Here is a 21232-nt window from a genome sequence, read left to right as displayed (position 1 = left end):
AACAGCACACTAATCATATCAGTAAAGTTTTAATCACTGGAGTTTTCCTAGTAGAAGTAAGTCAAGGTAACTGGGCTAGTTTTATAATCAGGTAGATGCTTTGCTACTCAGAAAAGATTATAAAAGCTGATTTATCCATGTAGTTAACTATGAGTGTGTGTATGCAAGAATGCTGCTGAGTGTATCCTAAGGTTGTTTGGTGCATCAGTTTTTCCTGTTCTCAGAAATGAATGTGACTCTTGTGACACCAAGTACCCAGGTGAATAAACAAATTAACTTAAATTGCATATTATATACTATTGACCTACTATTATATACTATTGACTCTTGACCATTATTGAGAACTAACATTAACTCTTTTGTGTACTAGTCTTCTAACACTTGTGTTTTTGCTTGCTAGAAGTTTCTAGATCAGTTAAAACTTTTTCAAGGGTTTTTAATATGACACACAGATCATGACAACAATCACACTGACTTCAGAAAGTTTTAAAGACAAACAGCTTGTCAGGCCTTTTAACATCACTGTGCATTAAATCACTAAATGTTACAGTTGGACTTGGAAAGCAGATGGACAGGGATGTTTTGGCTTTGATGTGTAATCTATTGGATGTTAGTACTGATCCTCCAGATGTACATAAATACACGAGCATGTGTGTGAACAATGTCATTCACATAACATGTTTGTTTGCACGTTTGTATGTGTGGTGAATGTGAAGTACTACATTTTTGCAGCTTGTTGAAGTGATGGACAACTTCAGTGGGCAATGGACTGCTCATTACTTAAGTGAGAGCACTCTGATATACACTATATTGCCAAAAGTATTCGCTCACCTGCCTTGACTCGCATATGAACTTAAGTGACATCCCATTCCTAATCCATAGGGTTCAATATGACGTCGGTCCACCCTTTGCAGCTATAACAGCTTCAACTCTTCTGGGAAGGCTGTCCACAAGGTTTAGGAGTGTGTTTATGGGAATTTTTGACCATTCTTCCAGAAGCGCATTTGTGAGGTCACACACTGATGTTGGACGAGAAGGCCTGGCTCTCAGTCTCCGCTCTAATTCATCCCAAAGGTGTTCTATCGGGTTGAGGTCAGGACTCTGTGCAGGCCAGTCAAGTTCCTCCACACCAGACTCTGTCATCCATGTCTTTATGGACCTTGCTTTGTGCACTGGTGCACAGTCATGTTGGAAGAGGAAGGGGCCAGCTCCAAACTGTTCCCACAAAGTTGGGAGCATGGAATTGTCCAAAATGTCTTGGTATGCTGAAGCATTCAGAGTTCCTTTCACTGGAACTAAGGGGCCAAGCCCAGCTCCTGAAAAACAACCCCACACCATAATCCCCCTCCACCAAACTTTACACTTGGCACAATGCAGTCAGACAAGTACCGTTCTCCTGGCAACCGCCAAACCCTGACTTGTCCATCAGATTGCCAGATGGAGAAGCACGATTGGTCACTCCAGAGAACGCGTCTCCACTGCTCTAGAGTCCAGTGGCGGCGTGCTTTACACCACTGCATCCGACGCTTTGCATTGCACTTGGTGATGTATGGCTTGGATGCAGCTGCTCGGCCATGGAAACCCATTCCATGAAACTCTCTGTGCACTGTTCTTGAGCTAATCTGAAGGCCACATGAAGTTTGGAGGTCTGTAGCGATTGACTCTGCAGAAAGTTGGTGACCTCTTCGCACTATGCGCCTCAGCATCCGCTGACCCCGCTCCGTCAGTTTACGTGGCCTACCACTTCGTGGCTGAGTTGCTGTCGTTCCCAAACACTTCCACGTTCTTATAATACAGCTGACAGTTGTCTGTGGAATATTTAGGAGCGAGGAAATTTCACGACTGGATTTGTTGCACAGGTGGCATCCTATCACAGTTCCACGCTGGAATTCACTGAGCTCCTGAGAGCGACCCATTCTTTCACAAATGTTTGTAAAAACAGTCTGCATGCCTAGGTGCTTGATTTTATACACCTGTGGCCATGGAAGTGATTGGAACACCTGATTCTGATTATTTGGATGGGTGAGCGAATACTTTTGGCAATATAGTGTATGTGGGCATGCTGTTACTACAGCAGCTGATCACTGATTATGATTTTTATTAACTCAATAATATCAAATCATACTTTTTAGCTGATTATGGTTCCACGAAGCAAGTTGGTTCTTGTTATTACTTGCAGTGGGCAGTAGTAGCTCACATATTTAAAGCTCTGGGTTGTTGGTGTTCAATCTCCAGCACTGCCACTGTTGGGCACTTGAGCAAGGCCCTTAACCCTCCCTGCTCCAGGGGTGCTGTAACATGTCTGACCCTGTGAGCTGACCTTAACCCAATGTCGGAAGAAGATTTTGGTGATTATAGAATATTCAAAGAAATTCACTATACTTTAATGTTTATGTGACAAAAATAAAGGCTCCTTCATTCTAATAGTTATAATGTAATTCCGATAATGTTCCTTCACATGCTTCTATTATTTTCCCTGATGAGCAAAAAAATGAATAACAAATACTTGTCATGTTACTGAGAAACAGCAAAACCCTTAAGAATTTTCTTTACAAATTTCCTGTATCAGTTGACAACGTGGCAACACAGGAGACTGTTTATGTAGATAGTCTGCCATGTGGAAGTTGTTCCTATAGAAACAATTACATATAAGATTGGACCTATTAATATAAAACTTGCAGTTGAAACTACTGCTTCCCCAGTAGAGGGAAAGGGGAAGGGAAGGGAAGGCAGCACCCAGTCCAGCTCCTCCATATGTTAATACTTCATATATTTAAAAAATATATGTCCTTTTTTATATGTTGATGTCACTAAGTTTCTTACACAAATAGAGAAGAAAAGAAAGTTTAGTAATGTTCAGTTACCCAAGAGTGTTGTTGTGGGCCTTTTCTTTAGTGTTTACAAGGCCAATTGACCATTTTTCTGTTCACACTGGTAAATCACCCAGTGCTTGACCCTGAGTCTCCCTTAGGTTCACTTTGGGGTTGTAACAAAGCCCTAATGTTATAATTAATCACTACTTTCTCAGCACCTTCTCAGTTCCAAGGTATAAACACCTTTATTTTACAATACTAACTGAGTGAGTTCATATATATATGATCATTAGAGTACAATAAAAGAGTACAATGAATGAAGCATCACTGACACATACCAATATGCAAACATATACACAAGAATGTAGCTAATATTTTGTACCTAGATGAACATATGAACATATTAATACATTTGGACCTAAATGTACTGTATAAATACATTTACATTTTTAGCAATTATCAGACACCTTCATTCAGAGTTATTTAAAAATAAAAATCATGCCAACTTCACTTGATCAAAGCATCCTCTTGGACTTTAAATCAGACCTCGCATATGTTTGCACTTGAAATTTATTTTCTCTCAGCCCCCTCTGGCGTGTCACACAGGCAAGACTGTGAACCAAAAATGAAAACAAACTACTAGCTTTTTGGTTCTCTCTGTACTGCACTCTGTTCCATCAATAGCAGCAGTCTCACACAGTCTCTCACACTGTCAGACAGAAGGAGAGAGAAAACAAAATCGTACAGTTAGGGGAAATAAGAATTTGGACACTTTTCTGTTATTATACTGTACACACACAACGTCTTCAATGTCTTATAATCATTAACACAAAAATGTTGTATTCATAAGCATAAACAAAGGTATGTTAAAAAAGCTGATTAACTGATAGGGTAAAAAAATATAATGCACCACAAATTACCTACATTAGTACTTTGTTGCAAAGCTGTTGTTGGCAGTTACAGCTTGGAGACAACAGGAAGAAATAATTAGCTTTTTGTAGCATTGTGGTGCAATTTGGCTCATTTCTCTTGGCAAATTGTCTTCAGTTCCCCAAGGATACAAGGATCTCTCTAATGGACTTGAGATTTCAAAATAAATATATGTTCAAGGCCTTTTAGAGTTTCCTTCAATGTCTGAAGTCCTAGCACTATTTACAGAGAATCAGCCCCATATTATGAAGCTTGTGCCTCTGTACTTTTAATGCACCAAGACTTGTTGGGGGTAGGAACGGCATTGTGGTTATTGTTGTGCTTATTGTGTAACTGTTGTTCCTGCTGCAATCAGGTCATCCTGAAGCTCTTTTTGAATGACCTTCATGATCATTAGTCTGTGAAACCTTGCATGACACACCTGTCCAGAGACGATTAGTAGAGATTACATAAACTTTCCATCTGCATTTGTGAATTTCCATCTGGGATTATTAAAATGATCGATCTATCTCTATAAGTGAACCAGTTGTACTCACAGAGATGTTTCAGGTCTTTGCTATGACTCAACTGCTGTTGAATAATGTTGTCCCTGAGAACTAGGAAGCTCTTTCATCTCTATCAGGATTAATACTTGTTGCAGGAACCAATGCCAGAGTCTTTTATAATGACACCAGGTTCAATTAGCTTTTTTCAGCAGTTATATTGAGAACTTACATAAAAAATAGCTCTTTTGCTAACATTATTAATTCAGTTCAATTCAATTTTATTTGCATAACAATGAATATTGTCTCAAAGCAGCTTTACAGCATATAAAAAATCTAGAACAAAAAGTCCAAGATTTAATATAATTTAAGCAGTAGAGAGTGTGAATTATTATAAACTCACATCATATAATGTACTTCCTACGGTGGTATACAGACATTTGGAGTTGTGTAACCAGGAGCTCCTGAGCAAGTCATAAATTAGCGTGACATCTTCATTTAGATTTAACACTAACTCCTCTATGCTGGAGTCTTGAGAGGTTCAGCGAAAGAGAGACAGCATATATAGAATGTTATTTTGTGTACTGATTAAGAGGTTGTTAGCCCTAAAGTCCTCGTAGGGATGGCATCCAAAATCTTCATGATCCAACAGAACTGGTACATCTCTAGATGCCTCAGATTGTTGACCATTAATTAATTCAATGTCAGAAAGTGTTTACATCTTATATTCAGGTGTAAAACTAGTGGTATCTCTCTACACAAAGGAGTTTTATCCATGAAAGTATACATTGTGTCAGGAACTGCTGGACAGTTACCTGCCAGGCCTGGAGAGGGGGCTGGCAGGTGACTCTATGGAGCCTGCTTTATTGTGTGCATCTTATTGTTCTCATTCCCACCGTATCACCTGTTCTCCATTAGCCCTAATGTTGTGCCCTTTAAATAGGGATCCTTTGTACCTGTCTTTGTCGGCTATTGTTCCATGTTCCTTGTTTTGGGTTTTGGTTTATTAATGTCCAGTGTTTAATTCAATTCAAATCAATTTATTTTGTATAGCGCCTTTTACAACGAACATTGTCTCAAAGCAGCTTTACAAAAGAAGAGAAACAAAGAAAGTGAAGGGGAAAAATATATAACTAAATAACTAGAAATAGGAATAAATTATTAAATTAAATTATGAAACTATTTTATTTTATCCCTAATGAGCAAGCCTGTGGCGACGGTGGCAAGGAAAAACTCCCTGTGATGATATGAGGAAGAAACCTTGAGAGGAACCAGGCTCAGAAGGGAACCCATCCTCATTTGGGTGACAATAAACAGTAAATAATGTAACTGTAACAGCAGTCAATGGCCAATGAGGAACTATTAGGTCATTATAGATTCTAAGGTCATTATAGACACTAATTCTTTGCTGTCACAAGCTGACAGATGAAATGGCAGATCTGTGACGGTGTGAAAGTCCCCAAGGGGCTCTGTCCATGGCTGTCTCCTGGTCCACACAGATCCATCCATAGCATCAGTGGGCACCACCAAGCGACGAGACTCTGACCAGGGGTAGGGCAGTTAGTCTGCCCCTGTCTCGTGTTTATGTTAATAAAGCAGAGCTTAGTTGAATCCTGTGTATGGCTCCACAGCGTGCCGGCGCATGCAGCACCATAGAGGTCCGGGTTTGAGCCCCGCACAGGGCGGGGGTGTCTGGACGTGACACATTGGCAGCTTACATTAGTTAGATATCATGAGATAATTGTGTATTATCATTAGGAATGTGATATCCTGGCATATTGTCTATTAATATTACTTGCTACTTTGAGTAACATCTCACTTCTATTTATCCGTAAACAGACAACACATACAGTATTTGTCCAATTGTATTATTATTATTATTTGTATCTTGACAGCTTTACAATGACCTCCTTTGCTAATTGAGAAGATTTGAACCTGTCAGTGCTCAGCAAACTGTATTTGGTGATCATTTATTTAATCTGCACACATCACCATGTGATAAGCAGATGCAGCTCATGTTCTCTTCGCACACTGCTATTCATCAAAATAACATGCTTTGTTTGGCATTTATTTTTATCTAGGAAATATTCCAGCTTAAAAAAATAAACAGCATTATAGAGACACTTTTGCAGTTTTGCAGGAAAACAAACTGCATGTGTGGTCAATGAGAGTAATTTGTGCACATTGTACTTATGTTGGCAGGACGTGTGTGTATCTGGGGAGGAACATCCATTAATTATCCTTCAAATGTGTGTTTGTTTATTGAATTTATAACTGGTTATGAACAATCAAGCTGAGATTAGCTTGTGGTTTATGGACATAACCAATCAAAACAGCAGCTGTTGACCATGGATTTTGGTTGGGCTGGATGACATTAATAATGACATACTAAGCTAAGTCAAGAGACAATCATACTTGAATTAGTAGAGAGTCAGAAAGACTTGAATGAATTTTAATGAACAAAACCAACTATATACACCAATTTTCAGCAAGAGAACAGATTTGAACTAGCTTTGTAGTCTGGTCTAAAAGCCCATGCCTCCAGCATAGATGACAATCAAAAAGTCAAACAATACGATTGCTTTAGGTGATCACACGGAAATAACACTGACACCTCACTGTTTCACTTACCGATCTTTCAGATTTGCAAATTTATCAATCACAGCTTTACTGAAATCAGGATAATGATAGCATCTGTTTCGTAACATCTGATTTTTATCCATTCGAAGGTAAGTTATCAAAATTAACTGTATGTTTAGTCCATAGTTTACAGGTTTGAGGTAGTGTTAATCTTTTCATTTCTCTATCACAACTGGTGATGACCTATATCTGTCACATAGCAGGATTGAAAAAATAAAAAAATTAAAAAGTGGAAAAAAGTATTGTAATGGAATTTAAATTGTATGGACTTGCAAATGAGGACTTTATAAAGATGGGGAAGGTTGTGAGTTCCCTAACACTAACCCTAGGACCACCCATCCACCACTGCTGGGTTTCTGAGCAAAGCCTTTAACTCTCAACTGCCCAGTTGTATAAATTGTGTTGAATTTAAGTCACACTGAATAAAGGCATTTGCCAAACATTATGTAAATGTCAGTAATGATCAAAAATGCAATGTTGTCTCTGAATGTGCTAGGTATTATCGCTGGAGTATGCAAATGTTGCATTTTCCATGGTGATTTCTACGATAGTGAACAGATCAGTAGCCCAGGTGATTAGGACAGGCAAATTATTTGCTTTCTTTTGTCAGACTTTTCACAACAGTCAAGTTCAGCAGTCAGACAAAGAAACCCTCCATATATTCAAAACAATTGGTTTCATTTGTTATGTAGGTTTTCTTTAGTATTCATGTTTTCTGCACTGTAACTAAAGCACACTTTGAAATGCCACCATCTGCTGCACAACACACAATGGTTAAGGCTTGATCTGCAGTCAGTAGAACGGATTAAGCAGTATGCATGGATGAAAATCTTTTCAGAATTAGGAATATGAAACCAAAGAAGTCCACTACAATAAGTCAAACATAAAAGCATTAGAAAAGAAAGTACAGAACATTGCAGCTAATAGGCAAAATGTTGGCCTGAGCTTGCTGATGTGCAGGGACAAACATGACAACTAGCTAAGTAGCTTGCTAAATATTACACAGAGTTAACAGCCAATATTTAGACTAGATAAGTGAATTTTCCAAGCAAATAAACCATACATGTACGCCACACAACTAATTACACTTCCCCAGTGGGTTAGCTAATAAATTTATCATATGTCCACCCCTGCGCTGTACTGTGTCATAATCCCCTCCAGCCGAGTCCTCACAGGTGGCCAATGAAGCCCTTCTGTTTTTAATACCATTGCTAAGAAAATGGAAAAATAACAAGATCCCTGAAGCCATAATATTTAGGATTGTATGGGAACCTTCATGTGTGTGTCTTCTTGGAATTTGTGCTCTTAAATGTCAGATCAAACGGATGAACTGCCAGTTTTCATCTTACGGAAAAAGCAGGTTCCTTTGTGCTCTCTTACTTTCACTGCAATTAATGCAAATCTGCCTCACCACCTGCCTGTGTGTGTGAGATCCTGTTTTGACTTCATGCTTGCAGGGAGACATTATGCCTGTCTTCAGAGAGAGTCGTTTTTCTCCCACATACATATAAATTGAAACAAATTCCTGATGCGTCCATTGAACAGTTTGGCAGGAAAATTATTAGCTTCAGGCACCAAAGTATAAACAACTCAGACAAAGAATACAAACATAGGATTATTTATTCTATTAGCAGCATGGTTAAGACATTTCGTTGTTGTACATAGAGCACTGTGTATGTATCCATTAAAGGGGCTGTGATTGTCATTTAGAAATTGTTAAAGTAATCAACAAAACGTTTATGCTAAACAAGATCACATGGTCAGCCATTTTAGAATGTTCTAGTCACTTCATATGGTTTATGAGCATAAATATTCAGGGTGAAAATAGGGCACACGCTCTTCTTTCTTTCTAGAGTGACTGATATAGGGCTTTGTCACTGAAACTGATGGAAATTGTGGACTGTGGACAGACAGAAGTATTATTAAGGAAAACACTGCAGAAGAAAAGAATTGTTAAAAAGCTTTTTGTAGAAGGCTAGATCCTTCTAATTTTCAAAAAATTCTGCGAAGGATTTGTACGTCAGCTCATAAGATCATGTTCTCTTTCTTATTATATGTGTGCAGTGACAGCTGGTCATGAGATTGAAAGGGATAAAGAACATTCTAGTAGTAGCTCTGCATCATGGTTCTTTAAACCATTGTACATTTCTGAGGAACTTTGAGGAACAACTGTATAACTGCACATGCATTTATTTAATCAACAAAGCAATGCAATGCATAGAATCATGCAGATACAAAGCCAGAGCTTCGGCTAATGTTCACATCAATTCAATCCTTAGAAGAAAATGTGTGTTTTTGTGATTTGTGAACTGTGGCATGGTTGTTATTACTAGATGGACTGGTTTGAGTATTTCATAAGCTGATGATCTCTGAGGATTTTCACATTAGAGTTTATGCTGAATGGTGTAAAAAACAAAAAACATTAACAAGTCTGTGGGTGGAAATGCTTTTCTTCATACAAGGAGGAAGGAAGGAAAATTATTGTTTCAAGCTTGCAGGAAGGATATAGTAACACAAATATTCACTTTTTACAACCATGATGAGCAGAAAAGCATCTTAGCATGCACAAAACATTAATCCTTGAGGTGTATGAGCTACAACAGCAGAAGAGCACATCCGGTTTAACTCCTTTTCTGACATTTGGTCTGTCAGGAATCTGAGGATATCATGAGCACAGACTAACTAAAACTGGAAACACTTTGCACAGAAAAACAGACACAACAGAGTATAAATTAACAAACCAATCCTGAACTAATGAAAAACAAGTGAACACAATAGAAACAACCACGAGGCAACCAAATGGGCATGAGGATTGTTGTTTTTGGGAGCCATGAAGAAGGACTCTGTGACAACTACAGTCATTTGCTTGGTGTAAAATTTTCAAATGGCATTAGTGAGGCATGCATTCTTCCTGGGATAATAAATTTAGAGTTTGCATTTTGCTTGTCAAACTCTTAATTCAAATTCATGTGGTGTACAGAACTGCCTGTTTTGTCTGCAATGATTGATCATGGGGAATGTTTAACAACAACTCTCCAGTTCAAGCAAATCCCACGGCTCCAGTTCGGATTTCCTGGAAGGCAGAAGGTCATGTCTGGTTCTTCTTTGCACTTACAGCTAATGATTTCAGTGTTGCTGTGGCTCTGAGGCTCAGTGGACAGCAGTCTTTTGACCTTCCTGTTTCATGTCTTAACACTGATGTAGAACAGAAACAACATGGTGGTATTGCTCTCTCTCTATCTTTTTAAAGTCTCATTGAGTTTTGGTTGCCAAATGTAGCTTGGTGAGACAAGTGTATTTACTCCGTTATGACTTGTAGCTTAATTGCATCTTGGCCCATCTTCTGAAGTGGTTTTAGTGATGGGATTTAATTCTGTTGCAAATGCATCTTAAATTTTTCATCAGTTCCATGAAGACACATTAAAAGACCTAGTGTAACAGGGTTTCTGTTCTTTCTTGCTACTTTCTGTTAATACAAAAAGGCAGCAGTGAGCATTTCAGACACAATAGGTTATTAATACAAAACACATAAAATAAGCAAGTACTCAAATTGCGAGTGAGGTGACGACTATCTATTTACACCCACTACAAACAGGGAGTGTGTCTCTCCGAATAATATTACTGCCATGAGCATGAGCATTCTGTTTAAAAGATTTTTATTTATTGAGGCTGACTAGTATTAGATGGCAATTTCAGCTAGCAGTGAAGTTATATGACAGTTGTACAGTTATGCCAGTAAAAAGAATATCCGTGATTAGTTCAAGCTAATATGTTTAAGGAAAATAGTTCCATCCAGTAGTGAGACTGTCCATCAGCTGATGTGTGTATGATGAAGACGGTGGCGGCGACTGCGGTTTGCAAATGACTTCTAGAACTTCAGCATTAGAAAGTAGAATGTTAACAGGGTTGGGGACAAAAGGGTGATCGAACAGTGAAGAAAAATTAATTAGGATTAGATATAGTTCTTGTCATTTTCAATTTTGAAAAGAAAAAAATTGCTGATTAAAACAAAGCCATTATTCAAATCTTTCCTCAGGTCCGTGTTCTTTCCGATTGAAAACTTGTGCTATAAGCTCTGAAATGGTTGTTGATAGTGGTCATTACTTTTCTGAAGCCTAAAGAGGAAATTGAAAAATTACATTGTCATTCCACAGTTTGTAGGGTGAGACACTGGGTTGTATGCTGAATGGCAGCAGTCGTAATACAGAACATCAGTGAAACAGCAAGTAGCTGAGGAGGCACATTAATATCACTCATTTCTGGTGTCTATCTCTCGAATGTGTGCAGATCTGTCTTCATCAGCCCTTCACACTGGTAATGTTCATAATAAATAATGATGTGGGAAGTGAAGCCTTGCTGTGTGCGACCATCGGACGAGAGTAAAGCGAACAGGCGGTCCCTATCTATCAGTATTATTGGTGTCAGTGTTACATTCCGGGGAGTCTCAGTATTTCCATTAGGCTCCGTAACTTTTTACAGTCCATCATGAGCTCTTGCCGCTTTAGACTCAAATCTATAACAGCATGAGAACTAACTCAGAAGGATGTTTTCCCACAGTTTTTACTCAGTTTTACTTCAGCCTTTGCTGAAGTTTTAATTCTGCATGCCTCCAAATTTCCTGCAAAATAAAGCCAAACACCCCCCAAAAACCCAAACAAACAAACAAACAAAACCCAGCAAGCAAACAAACAAACAGATTTGGAGGGGGTTCAATTAACATGGGACATGGAGTAATTCCATCATTCCACTGTGAAATTTAATTCTGTTCACAACGCCAGTGCTGATGTTTTGTTTTTTTCTTTCTTCCTGTGATAAAAAATAAAGATAAAATTACTTACTTTTTTGACCAGCTCTGTCATCATTTGATAGTAGGGATAAATTTATACGTTTAAAATTTATAACCAGAATTTATATTTTTCTGTAAAGCTGTTTTGGGATAATGGTAAAAATCAATTGTTGAAAGCAGTATAGAAATAAAATATAATTAAATTAGATCCAGACACACACACACACACACACACACACACACACCAACCATATCATTAAAACAACCTGCCTAATATAGTGTAGGCCCCTTTGTGCCACCAAATCAGCCCTGACTCGTCTGGCATGGACTCCGCAAGACCTCTATAGTGCTGTAAGTTGTGAGGACCTTCATGGATCATATTTGTTTGTCCAGTACAGCCCACAGATTTCTGATCAGATTGAGATCTGGAACATTTGGAGGGCAAGCCAGCATATAATAATAAACCTCATATTTTTAATATATCTCACCCCTTGACAGGTGCCATTGTAACAAGATGTTATTCACATCACCTGTCAGTGGTCTCAATATTATGGCTGATGGATGTATATAAGTTCTCTCTCTCTTTCCCTCTTTCTCTATCTCTACAGAATTCAATATATATGTATGTATGTATAAAATTATAGCAGAAAAAAATATCCATTGCATAATCCAGTGCATTTTATAGCAGTGGATTGAAAGAACAGATGCAGACTGACCGATTAATGGTCTAATACTCGCTGCTAAAACAATCAGTATTTGATACTCACTTATCATTTAAGGAATTTCCCCTTGGGATTAATAAAGTTCTTTGAATCTTGAATCTTTAATCATCCCACTAATGAAACAGTGACTGATTGCTTTATTGATCACATTCATACTATCAAAATAAAGGTTTTCCCCCTTTCCTGTTGTAAGATTCTTCAACAGCAATGGACATGACATTAATGACATCTCAATAGCATTGAGATTTATCTAGGTTATGTTTCCAGAAAAAAAGAACAATTCAGATACATATACAGTACATTAGTATATTAGTGGACGTTCACTATTAACTATGCAGTAAGTAATTGATACTTAAGCAGTAGCTAATTATTGTCACATTTCTCCTATAGAACTACTATGTAACTATGACACTTAATAACACATAATAACTATCAACAACATTAATTCCCAATAGCTAAGCCTTACCTTCTTCATGGGGATCCAAACATCTCATCCATCCATTTTCTTTAGTGCTTATCCTACAGGGGAGCCTGAAGTGTATCCCTGAGGATTTGGGGTAGAAGGCAGGTGACATCCTGGATGTTGTGCCAACCCATTACAGGGCACACAAACACACACACTTACACACACAATTTATAGGTGCTGATCAGCCTAAAATAAATGTTTTTGGCCTGGTGGAGGAAACTGCTGAAGAATAGGTAGAACATGCAAACTCCACACACAGAGGACAGAGTCAGGAATCAAACCTCCAAACCAGGAAGTGCGAATCAAACAAGCTAAGCACTCATCCACTCTGCCCCACTTCTAGGATCCACTACCTTAATATACCACAACCTGTTGTAATGCCTCAGTGTCTATAATGTAAATGGTTATATGAGTTATTTTAGGTCTTGTCAGAGGAGCTCATGGTCAGTCTGTTGTGCTATTTAGCCAGTCAAGGCCTAAAAAGAAAACTCAACATCAATAACCTACAAAATTGCAAGGTTGTAATGTAATGGAGTAAAAAATGATCCATTAACATATTTTTATTATAAAAAAAATGTTCTCCTAAATAAGAAACATTAGTAATAAATTTCCATGTTGTTCCACATCTCAATTACCTACTGAAGAACAACACAGTACTTCAATCATTTTTGCTTTATTGTTTAAATTCATATCCATATAGAGAAAACAACTAGGAACTGTGAATATAAAAGTTTTATTCTTATTACTTAAAATAACTGAATTAAATAATAGAGAAGGTAAGAAGAGTCAATTAATTACTGAGTATTTAACTAGCAGTTATTAGAGGTTAATACGAATAAGTGTAAATGAAGAACTGCTCATTAACTCCTTCTTGCATCCTGTGTAGTTCTTGCACAGTTTCCTGTGAAATGTTAAATAGTATTATATAATGTTTAGTGTTTTGAGTATTAATTTCTTCTTTGCTCTACTCTGCAGGACTTGAATAGCAGGTGACAGTGAATTGCTCTTTCTTCCTCAAGGGGATGTTGAAGATTACACCTAATTGGAGGACTTGAGGGGAATTTAATACCTGATTGCTCTCTAATAGCATAGGCACCTAAGACACACTTAAGCTGCTTTGCCTACACAGGAGAAATCAATAGCATTACTTCTGAGGAGTGAATTGCTTCTCCTGAGCTTTTCAAAGCACAGTGAAATACCAGCACAGAACTGTTTCACGTTTGCATTTTTCAAGAACTGCACTTATAATTAATTCACCATTTTCAGTTGCTTGTATACACAAACCAGAAAAAAGTCATCTGCATTATAAATAGACTAAAGTGCATGGTGTAATAGGCTTATCAATCATAACGTGCTACAGAGCTTAAAAAAGGACCATAAAGATTATACTGTTCTCTTTAGAGCTTAGGTAATACTTAATCTTAATGATGAAAAAATAATAATGATAAAGGCAATAATGTAATAATTATTAAATAGCTATCACACACACACACACACACACACACACACAAACATTTAAAATGGAATGGAAGCTGCTTTAGTGATTTTTCATTTTTAAGCCTGTAATGCTTGCATGGTACATGCTGTATTTCGCAGTAAACTTTGTTATCCATAATATGACTGCTGACAATGTATTTTCGATGTGCTACTGGAACAGGGTACAAGAATATAGACCAAATGATGCTGAAATGTAAGGGGAATGTCTGGTTATAACAAATGAAATGGTAATAGTTCATATACTTGTAAAATGATCTTAACTACAACCTTTTGTCCTAGTTAATAACATAATACTGTGCAAACACATTGGAGCTTTCACTTGTTTCTTGGTTTGGGTACTGAACTGAGGTTCCAGTCATCTGTTCAATACCTAAAGCGGCAACAGTGTTTTCTGGAAGCTTGATTAGAGAGCTGTGTTCACAGGAGTGTGTCAGGATAGATGTGAAAAGTGTGCATTATTTTGCTTCTGCAGTCCTATCCATCTTAAATTTCAGGCAAACTGTGAGTTGCAACTAAAGTACAGTTTATCCAGCATAGCTTTTAAATGATCGTCATTGATATGAACTATAGTTTGCAACTGAAATCAGTGCAAGGTAATTTAGCTTGTACAAGACAGCCCCATACTTTTTTTTTTTTTGCTTTGTAACCTATATGTAACATCCTAGGTTACTTGTCAGGTGAAAAAATCTATGTTCAACTAAACCAGGGCAAATTTTCCCCCAGGACAGCATCACACCAGTGGGCTATATTGGGACTGAAATTACCCTTGAAGATTAAAACACCACTTGTTATTGCTCAGAGCCACTGTGCAAGGTTAGTGCTGGATGCAGAGACTGTGGGGCATGGCTTTTCTGTCTCTGCCACACACACACTTGCATGCTACTCCATTCAGGGCTACCAAAACATTTGGGATGCCTGTCAAATATGCAATTAAGTATTAGCCATATATGATTATAATACTGCAATGCAACAGGGTTAGGTCACTAAACCAATTAAATTTCAACTTCTATATCAGAGCTTTCGCCACTCTGCTTACCTAATGCCATATAACTGCACTTCATAGCATACATTTAGCAGAGGTCTGTTCCATCCTTACAGCAGGTGAAGTTGCAATAGAAATTGTAAAATGTTTGATTCTATTTAATAACTAAAGTTCAGTCAACATAGAATGAATGAATAAAAATCTATAAGGTTGGAGCAAATTAGATTTAAGTGGCAACATTAATAAAGACTCTTCCTTCCTTCCCTCCTTCAACCTACATTTTAATCTCAAATTCATAGCTTTATTAACAAAAGTAATTGTCAGTATCTTTTCCATAATCAATAACCTTTTTACACTGATCTAAACATTCAACTCACCTGCTTCCTATCCCATGTTCAACTGTCACTGTTTATTACCTGCACTGTATATTGGACTTTTACACACACCTTCACTGTTGTGTCTAAGCCCTGGTTATCCTGCTTGTGCCTTGGCTGTCCTAGTTTGTGTTTTTGACCCTGATCTTTGCTGGCATATTGAAATTGTAAAAATAGTAGTAAAATTAGTCTCAGTTATAACTGCATCAGTCTCATCCTCATACCTTCCTGACGATTGGGTCCTCATGTGCCTCAAACACTTGAACATGACTAATTTGAACGATATGATTTTCTTATAATTAGAGAAGTGAACAGGAGTACAGTATTTATATTTATTAAGACTACAGTGCTAGGGTTCTTTTAGAGAAGCCCTCTGGCCCATAGGTCACTGTGTTTCAGTGAAGAGGCCATGCTCACTAATGAATAAGCAGATCATGCTCCACTTTTCAGTGGCAGCTAATTACTGTGTGTTTTAAAACACTCCATTTGTGTGCCATCAATATAGACTAATGTGAAATACTCAAACAAATTAAATAAATTATGATAAATTAATCACTGTAATAGCTATATATGCTCAGAACATTGTTTTTATATTATCTAGGATGTTAGGCCTAAAATAAAAAATGTCAAAATTACTTTCAAAATCAATGTGATATATTTCTGCACCACTTTGTGCATTCCTTATTTTTAGGCAAATGCCCCCCCCCTGTGTTCCCTATTTCATATGAAAGGCTGGCATTGTGGGTTCTTTAAGCGCAAGAGGTTTCAGAGTGTTCAGACTGCTGATCAATACCTCTATAATGATTACGAGTCTCCCTTTGACTGGCATTTAAAGGCAATCAGCAGCTTCTGGCTGTTGTCCAGCATGTGAGGAACAATTTGTGTTATAATACCTTTCTTCCCCCATTTTCCACTAGCTTTTGTGGCCACAAAAGATGCTGAGTGAAACACTTAGGTTGGACCACTGCTGTTCACACAGACTGAGTCTGAAAGCCTTCCAATGAGGAAATCTGGCAATCATCTCAAAATAGTTGGATAAAACAGTTTAGCTTATAGTTCTGAACTTCTACAATCGATTGATGAGAAATTCTGTGCTTTAGTCTCATATTTTCTCAGCTATTTTCACAGCAAAGGTGGCTGGATATCTAATGTGGGAGAAAGTGTAGTCTACTTCTGTTATCTTTCTCTACAGTCTTGCTCCTGTATCTGTCCGGTTGCTGCTGTGGTTTTGCATTTGTCTGTTTGCTGTTGGCAGAGCTTTATCGGCACAGAGGCCTCTGAGGACCTCACTTATCTCTCCCACAGCAGTGAGAAAAGCAAGAGAAATTACGGTCGTCCATCATACCAGTTCCTCTGCAGTTTACTGCCTGGGATCAGACAAAAAAAAAACTGAAAGTGCTTCTTTGTGCTGATCAAATGGACATGAAATGGGTCAGGAATCAGGGGAACCTTCTAAAACCCGTTTATCTCATTCAACAATTAGAGAGTGATACCATGCTTTTTGTCCTCTTCATTGTGAGCAAATTATTCACTGAATTCATCACTCAGTTCACCTAAATCAGTTCCACCCAAAAGAGAAATTCAGTTCTTGTTTCAGAATTGGGCATCCATGATCCAGGATGAATGTATGGGATTACATTCAGCCCTACAATGCAAATTTTAAAAATGTGTATTAAAACCATAACAGAATAAATAATACCAGCATTAATACCATAATGCTTGGCTGAGGTGGAAACAAAATGCAAGAAACAGATTTCTATGAATAAATGTGCAAGACCATAAGTCTCAGCTGATTGGGTGAACGCTTTTCTACTGTACCATCTGGGAGCTTCTAATATATTTTAAATAGTAGTGTTTATATGCAGGCATATCCTACTAATGTGTCTTGTGATATATTGTATTGTAACAAAAAAAGATACTGTAATAGAAAGACCAGAATGGCGAGACTCCAGTCAGCTCAGTGAGCAAGCAATATTAATAAAATATAAAACACATTTGGACAGCACGCTTCACAGCTTCTACTGTAGGTCCCCAGTTTAAATATATGCCACAGTTTAAAAGCAGGTCCATGTTGCGGGAGAAAATGGCAATGATCTGACAATAGATTAATAGTTATCTCCTTGGGAAATTGCAGGACACTTAACGATTTGGCAGATTATTTTATCCAAAGTGACTTATAACTGAGAGAGGATACACTCAAACAGTTGAAGGTGAAGAGTTTCGTTAAAGAACCCAAAAGTAGCAAATAGACAAGCAACATTTCAAGCACTAGCCCAAAGCCTTTACCACTGAGCCACCACTGGTAATCTTAGGTAGCACACAAACAAGGGTTGCTGGGAGGTGTGGGACGGGGGTGGCCATGGTGGCTTAGTGGTAAGCACATTCGTCTCTCACCTCCAGGCTTGGGGGCTCCACCCTGCTACACATGTTCTCCCTGTGCTTCTGGGCTTAACACTTTATACTCCAGTTTCCTCCCAAAGTCCAAAGACTTTGTTGTAGGCTGATACCAAAGGAAAAGTTGGTGTTCCTCAAAGTCCTGTTTTAAGTCCACTGTTTTTTCCCTAGGAAAAATTATTTGTATTAGCTTCCACTGTTATGTTGATGAAATACAGTTCTATGTTTCAGCAAAGCCAAATAATAGGTACCTGCTTAATAAAGTTGAAGGATGTTTCACAGATATTAGACAGTGGTTGCTCATTAACTTCCTCCTACTCAATTCAGATAAGACAGAAGAACCAGTACTTGTACCAGGACTGCAGGCAGCCAAAAGTAAGCTTTCTGCTCACAGAGTAACTCTGGATAGCTTTTCTGTTTCATCATGATGTGATTACTGGTGTGATTATTGACTCCAGTCTTTCATTTGAAGCCCATGTAGGTATCACTATAGTAGTATCACTAGGCTAGACTTCTTTCATTTAAGAAATATTGCTAAGATAAGAAACAGAATGTCACTACACAATGCAGAAATACTAGTTAATGCTTTTGTTATCTCTAGGTTGGATTATTGCAATACCTTACAGTCTGGATGTTACAGTAGGTGCTTAAGGGAGATCACAAGGGACACATCACTCCTATCTCATCCACAGAGCACTGGCTAACAGACAAATTTTTGCATTAAATATTAAATTCTACTACTTACCTTTTGAATGGTTATGTGCCTGACCAGTACCTGAGCAAATGTTTTTTTTATGACCTGCATACACCTACATCGATCAAAAGGTGCAGGCTATTTGTTGGTACCTCAAGCAGTGAAGGCTACAGCAGGGGGCAGAGTTTTCTTTTACACAGCTCTTCTCACAGTTATGGAACAGCCTTCCTCTTTGTGTATGGGACTCAGACACAATCCTATTTTTTTAAAAAACCTATTTGTTTAGTCAAGGCTTTTATGAATATTTTCTTTTCTTTGGAAAAGGAGCAGATATGTAAGATTCATGGGCTTAGAGTGTTTTTGTAAACTCAGATGTTTGGATGTTCTTGCCCCCCATTCTTATGCATTCACTCATGTTTGTTGATGTTGGAGTTGCTGGCCACTTCATGTCCCAGGAAGCCCTCATGTCTGTGTCACTTTATGGCTCTCTCCTTTAATTATGCTGTCATAGCTAGTCTTGCCAGAGTCCCTGCTTGCTTTCTGAACATTATATTCAATGTCCTTAACCATTATGTGATCACATGCCTCTCTCTCTCTCTCTCTCTGTTGAGTTACACCTACTTCTGCTGAGATACCAGTGGTCCTGACTACTTCTGCTCTCCAGATCTGCCTGAACCATTCTGATGCATTGGAGACCACTCACAGCTGCCAAAGATGGCCCCACATGGACAGCCTGGATATACATGAGATTGCCGTGGATGGTAAAACTTGGAGACCATTAGGTTGGCTTTGGATTGCTGTTGTCATGCCGGTTTTGCCCTCAGGACTTCATCATTGAACATTTGATGGCTTCAGCAGAATGGCATTCATTTTAAATCTCTAATAAATAAAAAAATTAAGCAGATGCTCATTCTCATAAGTTGTTCAAAAGCTCCTGCTTTTACAATTGCACTTGAAAATCAATTTTATAATTGCCCTATCCAGTGTTGCCCAGGTGAGAATGAGTTCCCTATTCAGTCAGGATCCTCACATAGTTTCTTTCTCATATTATCTCAGGGAGTTTTCCCCTGCCTGCATTGCCTGTGGCTTGTTCATTATCGATAAATATAAATTTAAATGGTGCACTTTATTATGTGTGTTCTGAATTTTTATATTCCTGTAAAGCTGTATTGTGACAATGTTCATTGTTAAAAGCGTTATACAAATAAATTGAATTGAATTAAATTCTCTGTAGAGTGTGTGTGTGTGTGTGTGTGTGTGTGTGCAGTGAGATATGTCCACCACCTTACCACTAAAATCCCCTTGAACAGACTTCACAATCGGTTAATGGTAGCATTTTGGATATAAGCACTTCATAAAATGAGTTTATAAGAAAATATAAGAAATATTCAATTGCCTTACTTTTGACATCTCTTAAGAGCTAAATTGTTTTTTGTTGTGTGTAGTTTTATGAACAGGGATAAGGTAGCTGGCATTGTGTTACCATATTCCCTGTGGATTGTGTTCTGGGGCATTCACTGCACCTGTACAAATTTGTCCTTAACGTAAGCATTTCAGTTGACTTATTCCCCCTATCTCAGCAGCTTCAGGTGAAGTTTCAGAGCAGGCTAGTGTGCTTGATCAGCACAGCCAAGTCTGTAGAGTCAGGGACAGGGACGCAGACTATGGGTGACCCTATAGGTCATAGATCCTCATCCACTGCCCTTGAGGAAGAATCATTACCCAGCTAAGTGATGCAGCACTGTTTGTATTTGGGAATAAATCAAGGTTTTAATATGTGGTACTAAAAACATTTTTTTTGCCTCTGACACTGTGCGATCAGACAGCTTTCCAGCTGTGGCTGTGAACTGCTTGTCACACACCTTGAATTTCACCTCGTTTGTCAAAGAAGCACAGCAGATATATTCTCTTCTGGTGCAAATGAAGTAGAAAAATAGAATGATCACCTGTTAACACGCAGTAAAATAATGAGTAGTGTGAAAGACATTAGCTGATAAAACTTGGTGTTGGTGTTCTTAGATCTCTAATCCCTCACAATCCTGCATTATATAATTAATTCATTAATTTTTAACTGTGCTGCTTAGCAACCTTTAAGACCTCAGATCCCTGCTGATAAAACCATCTCTAAGCAATAGGATGAAATATTTCTGTTTTATAATTTTATGTTCTGGAGCTTCCTTTTTTGCTATATCTGTCACACAAGAATAGTTTAATGCTGGATGGATATCATGCATCATATATTTTTAGATTCTATTGCTCCCTTGTTGCCTGTTATGCAACAGAACCCAGCTGGTATATTTTATAATCAAGCAATACTTTGGAATATTTTGGTGGAATTTTAAGAACAAGCTACCCATAGTTATTTACATAACAATACAGCCTTGTATCATTTAAAATTTCATACATAACATTATAATGTAGAGCCTGAATTGTAAAGGTGACTTACTATGTC

General features: G+C 37.9%; 1 protein-coding gene across 1 annotated transcript in view; it reads left to right on the top strand.

Annotated features, from left to right (window-relative positions):
• Nucleotides 1–19948, top strand: part of bcl2a (BCL2 apoptosis regulator a) — a 130324-nt gene extending 110376 nt beyond the window's left edge. Inside the window, exon 2 of the mRNA XM_058376146.1 lies at nucleotides 19445–19948. Coding sequence (XP_058232129.1) covers nucleotides 19445–19618 — 174 coding nt within the window. The 3' untranslated portion in view covers nucleotides 19619–19948. The remainder of the gene's footprint in view (nucleotides 1–19444) is intronic.
• Nucleotides 19949–21232: the final 1284 nt, after the last annotated feature.

Source organism: Hemibagrus wyckioides, linkage group LG23 (assembly GCF_019097595.1).
Source record: "Hemibagrus wyckioides isolate EC202008001 linkage group LG23, SWU_Hwy_1.0, whole genome shotgun sequence".
Lineage (NCBI taxonomy): Eukaryota > Metazoa > Chordata > Actinopteri > Siluriformes > Bagridae > Hemibagrus > Hemibagrus wyckioides.
The sequence above is the reverse complement of the archived record's forward strand: the minus strand, read 5'-3'. Positions and strand labels throughout refer to the sequence as shown.